The 12,095-nt window shown below is 45.1% G+C and overlaps 1 protein-coding gene across 1 annotated transcript in view; it reads left to right on the top strand.

The window, feature by feature from the left end:
* Positions 1-12,095, top strand: part of LOC116906918 (collagen alpha-4(VI) chain-like) — a 95,331-nt gene that overhangs the window by 32,425 nt on the left and 50,811 nt on the right. Inside the window, exons 12-17 of the mRNA XM_032909842.1 lie at positions 2,596-2,667; positions 5,023-5,049; positions 6,289-6,333; positions 9,441-9,494; positions 10,364-10,426; positions 10,898-10,963. Of these exons, the coding sequence (XP_032765733.1) occupies positions 2,596-2,667; positions 5,023-5,049; positions 6,289-6,333; positions 9,441-9,494; positions 10,364-10,426; positions 10,898-10,963 (327 nt within the window). The remainder of the gene's footprint in view (positions 1-2,595; positions 2,668-5,022; positions 5,050-6,288; positions 6,334-9,440; positions 9,495-10,363; positions 10,427-10,897; positions 10,964-12,095) is intronic.

Raw genomic sequence — 12,095 nt, 5'->3', positions numbered from 1 at the left:
ATGCTGGTGAGGCAGGATCTCTTTTGCTTATGCATTGCAGACCTAGGCCAAGTGGTTTGGACGACTCCAGACATTCTGTCTCTGCCTCTTGTCTCGCTACATGAGTACTGGGATCATAGATTCCCACCACAGCATTGGGCTTTTTTTTTTTAATAAAAAAATTGTATTTACTTAGAAGCATTCAGAATGTCAACAAAACAACTGCAAATATTTTTTTCTTGCAATTGCACAGTGGTATTCTGTTAACAGAACAACAATTATCTTCGTATAAGCTGCATCAGAGACAACTGAAGATGGAAAAACAAAAACCAAAAGAAAAAACAGAAAACAAACAAACAAACAAACAAACAAACAAAAAGAAACAAAAAACTGGCACTCAGATCAGGTTTGCTCATCAGGGTCTTTCTGCCCACTGAGTCATCTCTCCAACCTTCTTTTGTGTTTAATGCAATTTCTTACAAGAGAAGATGACTTCACTGTGTGTTGTCCTCTGAACAGCTCTGAATATTGTTTTTCTAAAAATACTCCAGTTTTCCTGCTCAATGCCAGAGATCACTTTGTGGGTGGAATGCTGTCAGAGGTGTGAACATACATTTGTATGTTCGAGTTGAACATGTCTAGGAACAGACAGTTTAGTCTTCCAGTTACCATACCTCTCTCAGATGCGCTCTCCCACTCAGTGGTGTGAGCTAATGTTCTGAGGCCGAGGAGATGGCCCAGTGGGTAAAGTGCTTGCTGTGCAGGCATGATAACCTAAGTCCGGAACCCAGAACTCATACAAAGGTAGATATTGTAGTGTGCACACCTGAGGTCCCAGGGGTTCATATGAAGCTAAGATCAAGAAACTCCATGTTAAACAAGGCAGAAGGCAAAGTTGTCTTTTTCCCTACATAATCTTCTTCCTTACATACCAGGCTTCGGGACAGATGTGCTTCACCCACACAGAACACACATGGACACACAGACATGTACAGGATTAAAGGAAAAATAATTTGTTATGTTCACTGACCTTGTGGGTGAGAAAATCCAAAAGGGCTCAAAGGCCAGGTGTCTCTCTATGTTTGGGGTATCAGCTGGGCTGCTGAGTCCTTTTGGGGCTCCAGACACTGAGGTTGGAGGACCCACCTCAGGAGTGGCATCTTCTTTCATGCGACTGGCATCTCTGCTGAGACGCTAGACTGACACAAAACTCAAAACACAGCAGGTGATTCTGATGTATTAAAGAAGGAAGTTGGCTAGTGAGATGCCTCACTGGGTAAGCCCCCACAACCCGAGCTTGACCCCCAGAATCAACAGTGGAAAGAGAACCAACTCCTGCAAGGTGTCCTGTGACTTACACATGTCCGCTGTAGTACCTTACACCTGTGCACATACATGCATATGTACACACACACACACACACACACACACACACACACACACACCAATAATAATAAACTTCAAAAAATTAGAAAACATTTACCAGTCTTGGTGTCATGCATTTATAATCTCAGTACTTGGAAGCAGGAGGATCACAAGTTCAGTGTTAGCCTGGGCTACATAGCAAGACTCTGTCACTCACTCACTCACTCACTCACTCACTCACTCACAAACAAACCTAAGTAAGACGCATGCAAAGTAGACGTCCCTAAACACTGTAAGGATAAGGGGACACCTAGGTGATCTCAACAAAATAAGCTGCCTAGGTGAGGTGACAAACAGGGACCTTAGGGACAGAAAGGGTGTCACTGACAACAAAATGTTAAACAATTCATTCTCTGTGAGACCACGGTTTGAGCTGCCTGAAGGGACTATTAAGACAGATCTAAGGTTTGAATTCTGAAGTTTTGTAGGGATAAGCATATCGTTTTGCTTCTTCTTCTTCTTTTTTTTTTTTTGTTAAGATTTATTTCATGTATGTGAGTACACTGTCGCTGTCTTCAGGCACACCAGAGGAGGACATCGGGTCTCCATTATAGATGGTTGTGAGCCACCATGTGGTTGCTGGGAATCGAACTCAGGACCTTTGGAAGAGCTGTCAGTGCTCTTAACTGCTGAGCCATCTTTCTAGCCGTCGTTTTGCTTCTTATTTGGGACTTCAGCTTGGCCAGTTGATGAATTTATGATCTGAGGACCTTGTCCGTCAGTCACATCTGGTCAGGTGACTGAAGGCGTAAAACTATGTTCCGGTCCCTTTGATGGACATCACTGCTGGTTTGAATTGCTTTGGTTGGGTGTCTTAGTTAGGATCTCAATGCTGTGAAGAGACACCGTGACCAAGGCAACTCTTATACACAAAACATTTAATTGGGGCTGGCTTACAGTTTCAAGGGTTCAGTCCATTCTCATCACGATGGGGAGCATAGCGTTATCAGGAAGACTTGGTGATGGAGAAGGAGCCGAGAGTTCTACATCTTGATCTGAAGGCAGCCAGGAAGAGGCTTTTTTTCTGCACTGAGTGGAGCCTGAGCACTAGGACCCGTCAAAGCCCACACCCATTGCAACAAGGCCACGCCTTCTAATAGTCCCCTCTCCATGATGAGCCAAGGATACTCAAACCACCATAGTGGGCATGGAGTTAGTTGCTCGAATATCTTCCTGTGTCTTTCTTCACAGGGACCAAGAGGCCCCCAGGGTCTTCCTGGACTTCGAGGTGAGGAAGGTTGTCCGGGTGTGAGAGGACCTAAGGTAAGTGTGACCTTGAACTTGGAGTTTCTTCGCCTTTCCTGTTCTTACCCCTTAAGTTGGGGAAACATCATAATTCCTCACCACACCTATGCCATTTTAGCTCCCAAGACTGAAGGTTACCTGGAAGTAAAACCTACAAAGAGTTTGCAGGGAGGTGATCCCAGGACACCCCAAGAATGAAGTAGTGATCTTAGATACAGGGGAAAGGGACCCAAAAGGACAGCTATCAGATTCTGCCTGTGGGTGCAGCGAGTCTGTGCCCAGGAGCTCTGGTGGTCAGTGTTGAACTTGAACTCGAACCTTATGCACTCAGACATGAGGGAGCTGGGGGCTCTACTCCATATCCCACCAGGAAAGAGTGGGGGCTGGTCCTAAGAGGAATTAATTCCCAAGAGCTTTAGCCTGACCTACATTTGGGGAGAGCAGGCTCTGGTCCTAGGGAAAAAAATTCCATCAAGACAAGAGTTGAGGGTGCTAATGGTTGGAAGGTAGGCTTGAGAATCGCGAATTTCAGCAGCTAAGGCAGAGATGAGCAGCATGCCTCTTTTTTAAACGGTTGCATTAAATGGCTCTGAAGCTTCCAGGATTGGAGGATCATCTTCAGTAAGCTCAGAAGAAATACACTGCTGCTGGCTTGGCCTACTTCCCAGCCACTTCCCAGCCATGTCCCAGCCATGCGACCCATGACCTGCCATCTTGGTCTCACCCTGCCACTTCCTTCTTCGTTTGTGTCCAGATGGCGCCTCTCTGGATTCCATTTGAGACCCTCTCCCTCTCTCAGGGGACAGTAGTCTTGCCTTTTCCTCTCCTGCCCAACTATAGGCTGTCCAGGCCTTCATTTTAACCAATCAGAAGGTGGTGGAGAACAATATTTACAAAATCCCGAGTCAGGAGATGCTTTGGAACAAAGGCAATACACCAAAGCCCGACTGTACCCAGATCTCCGGGTGCTGAGATCAACATTTGAATACACAGTGCACAAAAACATTCCCCTGCATCTCCCAGTACATTCACTGGAGAGAGAGACAGAGACAGACAGAGAGAGACAGAGAGAGAGAGACAGAGCGAGAGAGAGAGACAGAGAGAGACAGAGAGACACAGAGAGAGAGAGAGAGAGAGAGAGAGAGAGAGAGAGAGAGAGAGACAGAGAGACACAGAGAGAGAGACACAGAGAGAGACAGAGACAGAGAGAGACAGACAGACAGAGAGAGAGACAGAGAGACACACAGAGAGAGAGAGAGAGAGAGAGAGAGAGACACAGAGAGAGAGAGAGAGACAGGGAGAGAGGGAGAGAGGGAGAGAGGGAGAGGTAGAGGTAGAGAGAGAGAGAGAGAGAGAGAGACAGAGAGAGAGAGACAGAGCGGGAGAGAGAGACAGAGAGAGACAGAGACAGACAGAGACAGAGAGAGACAGAGAGGGAGAGAGAGACAGAGAGAGACAGAGACAGACAGAGAGAGAGACAGAGCGGGAGAGAGAGACAGAGAGACAGACAGAGAGACAGACACACACACACACACACACACACACACAGAGACAGAGACAGACAGAGACAGACATATAGAGAGAGATCTTCATTTCGGTCTAATCAGTATATTTTCTTCAAGTGAGGAGACCTGACTTTATAAATGAGTCAAGGGTTTACAAAGCTCATGGAGCCCTCCCCCTCATGTCTGGAACTGCACCTCACAGGATCTCACGTGAACTAAGCAAGCATTTTGCCACTGAGTTGTATCCCCAGCCCTCAGTTCTTTTTATCTTAGTTTTGATTACCATGCATGGAGTTTATCTGTGAATAAAGTCTTATTTCAGTAGCTGCACATAGGGACCGCCAGTTGAGCCCGAGCCCCTCCCCCTGCTTTCTGCTCTTCCCTACCTCCAGTGATCAGTATTCTATGTTTGGGTTGATTTTTTATTTTTATTTTTAAGAATTTCTATAAATGTACTACTAGTCTTTTTTTTTTCGGAGCTGGGGACCGAACCCAGGGCCTTGTGCTTGCTAGGCAAGCGCTCTACCACTGAGCTAAATCCCCAACCCCTAGTCTTTTTGTGTCTAGCTTATTTTACTTAACAATGCCTTACAGTTCCAAGTGATAGAATATTTCTTCTTTCTTTTAAAATGGTTAAATAACATTTCATTGTGTATCTATATCACAGAAAAACCAAACCAAACCAAAACACGTAACAAAAAACCAAAGCCCGTTCCTCCATTGATAGGTACCTAGGTTGACGTCCTAGCTTGGCTATTGTGAGTTTGGCCGTTGTAAGTGCAGCATGCAGGTCTTTTGTTTTTGAATTTTTTTTCCGTGGTAACTTCACTCTTTTGGGTCTTAATTATTTTTTTCTTCATAATTTCAGGGAGCAAGAGGATTTTCAGGAGAGAAGGTAGGACCATCTTCCCTTTCCTTGCCCTGGGTGGCAGCTCCATTGGGAAACACAGTACCGAGTCCATCCCCTGTTCTCTGGCTCGAGTGAAATACCTGATTCTAAGGCAGGGAAACAGAGCTTGGGTGATGTGTGATATTTGGAAGAGAGATATTTAAGCTCAAAGATTGTGACATATATTATTTTTAAGCCTGGAGAGCTGTATAGTAACTGAACTGCCATTTGAATCACATGATGCTCTAAAAAGAGTTGGCCCTGAGTCCAAGTGTGGTGGGGAGTGGGGTCAGGATGCAACATGTGGAGGAGGAGTGATGCAGTGTGGTCCTCACAGTCAACGAAGAACTTTGAATCCTGATTCAGAATCAAAGTATGTATTTGTTCATTTATTTGCTCCAGAAATACACGCTGCACACCCTCTACGTTCCTCTCTATTACTGTGGTGGAGCGTTTCCAATAGGATATGACAGACAAGGACTGTGGGGCTGATCTTACTCAGGGGTTCAGAAACCTTCTATCACTTCCTGTAGCCTCTGGCAAACCGTGTCACATCAATTCCAGTTCAAGGTCTTGATGTGCTTGGTACTGTGTGCTGGTTGAATTTACTTGGGTCTAAAAAAGGATTCCTTTAAGCTTGATTTACTTGGGCGGACAACAGGGATGAGCCCACTCTTTCCCAGGTGCGAAACAGTTTTTATTTCACTTACAAAATTCTGATTGTTTTTCTTTAAGAGATGATGATGATGATGATGATGATGATGATGATGATGATGATGATGATGATGATGTGTGTGTGTGTGTGTGTGTGTGTGTGTGTGTGTGTGTGTGTGTGTGTGTTCTAAGACAGGGTCTCACTATGTAGCCCAGGCTCGCTGATCTCTTGATCCTCTTGCTTCAGATTCCTAAGAGCTGGGATTACAGATTTGGCCCAGACCAGCTATAAGATTGTGACATCCATTCGAAATAGTTCATCCAGTTTGGCAAAAGGCTTGCTCATCTGCAGTGCCGAGAGTTGCGAGAGTCTTTCTTACCCTTTTTACCACCCCCTACCTTTTTTTTTTTTTAACATGTCTTCCTGTTTTGGAAGACCAAATTGTTACTTTTCAATAATGGGACATGGTGTTAACATTGTTTCAGTAACTCTGTCCTCTTCTGTCAGCTGAAAGAAAAACACTAGGATGGAAATTAACATACTTCCGCCCGGTACTTCCTGTTTCTAACTTCTGTCCTTCCTTTTCACAGGGCAACCCTGGTGATGAAGGTGTTGAGGGCTTAGATGGAGAACAGGTAACTAATGGCGCTACACTGGTTTATATTTTCTGTGTGTGCCACTGCATACATGCTAGAGGTCAGGTTGTAGGAATTCGTCTGTCTTTTCATCTTTTGGTTCCTGGGGATTGAATTCAGATAGTCAGGATTGGCAACAAGTGTCTTTACCTGCTAAGCTATCTTGCCTTTTGTCTGTCTGTCTGTCTGTCTGTCTGTCTGTCTGTCTAATCTATCAGGACAGGGTCTCGCTGTGTAGTCCTGGCTGTCCTGGAATTCGCTATGTAGACCAAACTGTCCATGAGCTCAGAGCTCCGCCTACCTCTGCCTCGTGAGTGCTGAGACTAACCATGTCTGGCTCCTGATCGTTTCACCAACCATTTTCAATTCATTAAAACTTTCCCTCTCCTTTCTGAGAAACATTTCATGTCAATACTTTTAAAATAGTTATAAAACTTCACAAGAGTGATTATTTAAAAAATGGAAAACTTTAATTATTTTTATTGGCAGACCAGACTGAAGAACTTTTCATATACACAGGAGCGCGAGCGCACGCGCACATGCGGGCAGACACACACACACACACACACACACACACACACACACACACACAAAATGTACTTTGATCATACACCCCTATTAGCTTCTCTTATCTCCCCCACCCTACTGAACCCTGATTCTTCCCGAGTCCCCTTCTTATTTTCATGTCATTTTGTTCGTGGCCCACTATTTTTACAGGGTTGGCTGCATAAGCATGGGTAGGGGTTATTCATTCAAGCAAGGGAAGCTTACCAGTGGCTACAATAAGGACTGGGATTCTCACCTCACAACATTAACCATATGGCTTCTCGTGGGAGGGTGTGGTCTCTCCAATGCATGATGGGATGTTTGAGAACAGTCTTGTGCACGCAGCTGCTGCCACTGTGAGTTCATGGTACAACAGCCTTGTTGGGTCCGGAAGACAGCTTTATACAGCACTCCTCACTGTCTTCTGCCTCTCATATTCTACCCACCCCCTCTTTCACAGTGTTCCCTGAGGCTTGGAGTGAGAAAAGAATCCTTTAGTTCACAAAGTTCACAGTATTCATTTAAAAAAATTTCACGTTAGGGGGCTGGAGAGATGGCTCAGTGGTTAAGAGCCCTGACTGCTCTTCCAGAGGTCCTGAGTTCAATTCCCAGCAACCACATGGTGGCTCACAACCATCTGTAATGAGATCTGATGCCCTCTTCTGGTGTGTCTGAAGATAGTGACAGTGTACTCATATATATATAAAATAAATAAATCTTCTTTAAAAAAATCAAGTTAGTATGTAAAATTATGCATCTTTGTATATATTTGCCAGTATCCTTTATTCTTACCTCCTCTCCTACTCCCCCCCCCCTCACTTCTCTTTCTCCACCACAAATAGTTCTCTCAGCTGCTCTCATCTTTGTCTGGCGCCAATGCTGTTACAGTGAGGACAGCGTTTCCTGACTGGTGCTTTTTAACGTGCAAGCTTGGTAGGGTTTAACTGGGCTGATGTCATCCACCCAATACAAAGATCCTTACAGTCCGCCCCTTCCCAGGCTGCCTGTTATGGCCCCGAAGCCCATTTCCATCTTATATTTTGTTAAGTTCCAGCAATTAGATATTAAAGAAAAGATTCGTATTTGCGTGTATACCTGAACATATGCCGGTGTGTGAAGGTGCCCGTGGAGGCCAGAAATAGGCGTTGCATTCCCGGTAACTAGAGTTAAAGGATCACGTGGGTCCTGGGGCCCAAACCTGGGCCCTGTGGAAGAGGACTTCACCTCTGAGCCATCCTGCCAGCCCCAGTTCTGTTGTTCATACTGTTTTATACGGCTGGCCTTCCTTCTCTTAGCTTTACTCCCACATTTATTAGCATCACGGATACCTTCCTTTTAATAGGCGCTATCCTAAAAAACAAATCGAAACAAACAAAACAAGAAACAACTGGCGGACTTCCTGCTAGTTGTAAACCCCCTTGGCTTTTGTTTCTCTGTAATCTCCTTATTTTATGTTTTCTACTTCAGAAACGATAGCTCAGCAGTAAACAGTTCTGTTTTGAGAGTTGTCCCTTCTCAGCACTTTGAGAAGGGCCTTCTTAGTTTTTGTCTTCTTTTGTCTGAGATTTTTCATTATTACTGCTAAGAAGCTGTCAAAATAATTATTTCTCAGCAGTAGCATTTCAAAAATATATATCAGGTTGAGTAAAAAAAAAAAATCCCCATTGCTGTTAGTTTTGACAGTTTCAATGAGATGTCTCCGGGTGTAGGTTTCATTTTATTTATTCTGCTTGGGACTTATGAAGCTTTGGGTCTATTTATGCCTTCTACGGATCTTAGAAAATCCGTAGAAAATTACGCTGTTGAATTTTTTAGCTTTCGTGTTGTATTCGTCAGCTTCCCATGGAATAATGAAACACCCAAGGTGATTTGCATATAGAGAGAAAAGGCTTATTTTCTTCCATTCATGATTTTAAAATTTAAGTTCATGGTTGGCTAGACCCATTTCTCTTCAGCCCTCGATAGGGGAGTCACAGAAGACAATGGTGGGGAGCGTGTGGTGGAGAGATCTGCTCACTTCATGGTTGGGAAGAAGGAGAAAAAGAAGAAAGGACTGGGGTCCCAGGGTTCCCTTCCAGGGCTCAATCTACTGGCCTGAGGACCTCCTACCAGGCCCCGCCCCTTAAAGGTCCACAGCGTCTCCCAGCACCAGCACACTGGGATAAGACGCAGCACTTAGACTTAGACTTCGAGAGGAGAGCCATGTGAAACTCAAAGCACAGCATCTGTTTCCTGTTTCCTGTTTCCTGTTTCTTGGTTGCAATCCCTTTAGGGGCTGGACAGCTTTTCTCAGGGGTTGCCTAAGACCATGAAGAAAACGATGTTTATGTTTTCCAGCTTTGGTTTCTAATTTACTATTTCCAACTTCACTCGCTTTTACTAACGTACCTAATCTGGTAATTGAGATTGTTTTTGGTGTGAGAGTTACTCAGAGCCCCTGATGTGCCTGCCCTCTTGTCAGAGGTGCTAATGCACCTCCCACTCTTGGCTAGCAACACGGAGAAAGCTTCCAGAGTGACTGATATCATAAAGATGCCTTGTCTATTTTTTTCTTTTCCTAGGGCGATCGCGGGGCCGCAGGGTCATCTGGAGAGAAAGGAAGCAGAGGCAGTCGGGTAAAATATGAGGGTGTTTTTCTCTGTCATCTTTCTCCTGCATAATCAGACACCAGCAGTTTATGTGGTGGGAAAGAATCATCTAGTGGTTTTGTTTGAGACTGGGTGTAAAAGGCAGTCATGTTAGATGATCCTTTGAAAGCTGGGGACCTGAAGTGTGGATTGTGAACTGAGTTGCATGAATGTAGGACTTAACCCTTGTGCTTTGCACTGTGAGCAGGTCATTCTGTGGCTCATAAGCTTATCATGGGTCCCCGTCACTGATGACATAGTCTCCAACCAGGCCCTTTAGCCTCCCTCCCCACATCCAACTCTTTATTGAACATTTAAATTTCTTATTTAACCTATAAAGTGCCCCTATAAGATCATGCCTTACCCCTACTGTGGTATGTAACAATCATGCCTCTTCTCTCTACCTGTGGACTCTGCTGACCCTACCAAAATGCATGGTAGAGAAAGTTGTCCCCCTCTCCCTGCCATTTGACCTGTTCCTACCCCCCACCCCCATGCGATTCTTTATAGGGCATCAGGGAGAGGTTAAAAGACCAAGGGCTGAGACCTTGGGGAGGCCTGGGTCCTACTGTGTGCAGAAGAATTAGTTCCTAAGTTCCTACTGTGTGCAGAAGAATTAGTTCCTGACATGTGAGAGTCAAGTGTGCTGATATTCCCGCAGGGCCTGGCAGAGGGAGGATTTGCAGAAACAATAACTTAATGTCTACCTTTCAACCATACCATTTTTACTTTAAATATTTTAAGCTTCAAGGACTGCCCTTAAAACCTGGTCCCTCACCCCCTTTTATAATTTCCTTTTAGGCATCAAGTGATTTTATGATGTGATTCATTTTTCATTTTTTTCTTTGTAATTTAAGGGCTTGACAGGTCTGCCTGGACCAGATGGATCTCGTGGAGAGCCTGGGCTGAGGGGAGATCCTGTGAGTGATGGCTGTGGGTTTTCTTCTGCTTTAATTCCTCCGTCATAAGCGCCGTGCAGAGGCTAAGAATGATCTGGTGAACGAGGCACCTGTCCAGTCTGTCTTTACTGCATTGAAGCGAGCTAGAGGGTCTTTTCTCACAGAAGATCTGGGTCTGGAAAGAGTTGGGATTTTAATTGGGTTGGGCCTCTGGGATTATTGAGTAAAAAGGTCTGGACAACGGTAAGGGTCCTCCTTGATCCCCCTCCTCCCTGCCCTGCCCCCTCCTCCCTTCTCATCTGGTGCTCCAGATAGAACCTAGAACCTTGCACATGCTACTCGGTTATTCCGCCTCTAAGCCCGCTCTCCAACCAGTCTTCCTTTCCCTCAAAACTGTTCTTCCTTTGGTACTTTTCCCTTTTCCCTTTTCCTTTTTCCTTTTTTTTTTTCTTTTTACTGTCCATTTGAGGAAGGTCACTTTTGTTTTCTCAGGGGGATCCTGGAATCGATAATTTCATTCAAGGCCCCAAGGGAGAAAAGGGAAGGCGTGGACATCAGGTAAGATGGTTGTAGTTTCATGCAGGAATGACTACATGCTCTTTCAGAACGCTTGGACATTTTGGCTGAATCCCATAAGAAATGGGCAAAGCCACAGGTCTCCCATCTTCCATGGAGACAGGAGTCCTGACTGCCAACCTCCCCTTACTTCCTAATCCTTGAGTTCTTGCCTTCACCATCTCTTTTCCCTACAGAAGTGTCCCCTCCCCCACTGCCTGCTAGTAATGTTTTAAAAGCGACCTTAAGCCTCTTCAGTCTTTAGGTTCTTTCCTAAAATGAAAGCCTCAACTCAGGGAGGTCTAGACTCTTCTCTGTCAAGAGTTTCCCCGCTCCTGAGACTCTGTGTTGATTTAAAAGTCACTATGCAGCTGGCTTGCTTTCCCTCCTAGCCCGAACTGACTGGTGCAAACTGGGTGGTAGGCAGTTGTAAAGATGAGATGTCTGTCTGGTTCTGAAGACTGGAGCCATCACAGTGGAAGACATCAGAGAGGGAGAAGAGAGCTGTCAGTTTGACAGATGCTAATGTCTTAGAAGCCAGTTTTAGATTTTTATGTCTCGGGCATGCATGATTCTGAAAGGTGCCCGAGAAAGTGCCAGTCCCAGTCCTCATATCTCCTCCTTCCCAATGGCTGTCACGAGGTCTGCAGAGCAAATATCTGTAACTAGAGGGGAACCTTGATTTACTTCGAATTCCTGTTTTGGATCCTTTGACAAAACCACAGGGGCTCGGTTCTCCTCCTTAGATTCTGGCTAGAATCCATGTTATGTGTGTCCAGGTCCTGAGAGGAATTCAGCTTGGGATGAGGTCATTTTTATGTCGCTGGGTGGGAAACCTGTTTCACCCTGTCATTAGTTATGGCTGGATTGTACGAATAGCAATGAGTTGTGTCCCTCGGTGACTTGAGATCAGAGAGCCCTGTGAATGGCTGCTCCCCGGGATTGAGCTAAGCACACATAGAGCAATCAGCCCTTAACTCCTAGGCCTCAGGATCCTCATCTGGAAGATGGGTAGATTAACTATCTGGTTTCTGTTGAGTCATTGGTTGTTATAGTAAGAAATGTCATGAACTTAGAATAGCCATAGAGTGCTCATGGCTACTAGGAAGGAATCCAGGCTTCCGAACACACTGTT

The sequence above is a fragment of the Rattus rattus genome, chromosome 8 (genome assembly GCF_011064425.1).
Source record: "Rattus rattus isolate New Zealand chromosome 8, Rrattus_CSIRO_v1, whole genome shotgun sequence".
Taxonomy (NCBI): domain Eukaryota; kingdom Metazoa; phylum Chordata; class Mammalia; order Rodentia; family Muridae; genus Rattus; species Rattus rattus.
The sequence above is the reverse complement of the archived record's forward strand: the minus strand, read 5'-3'. Positions and strand labels throughout refer to the sequence as shown.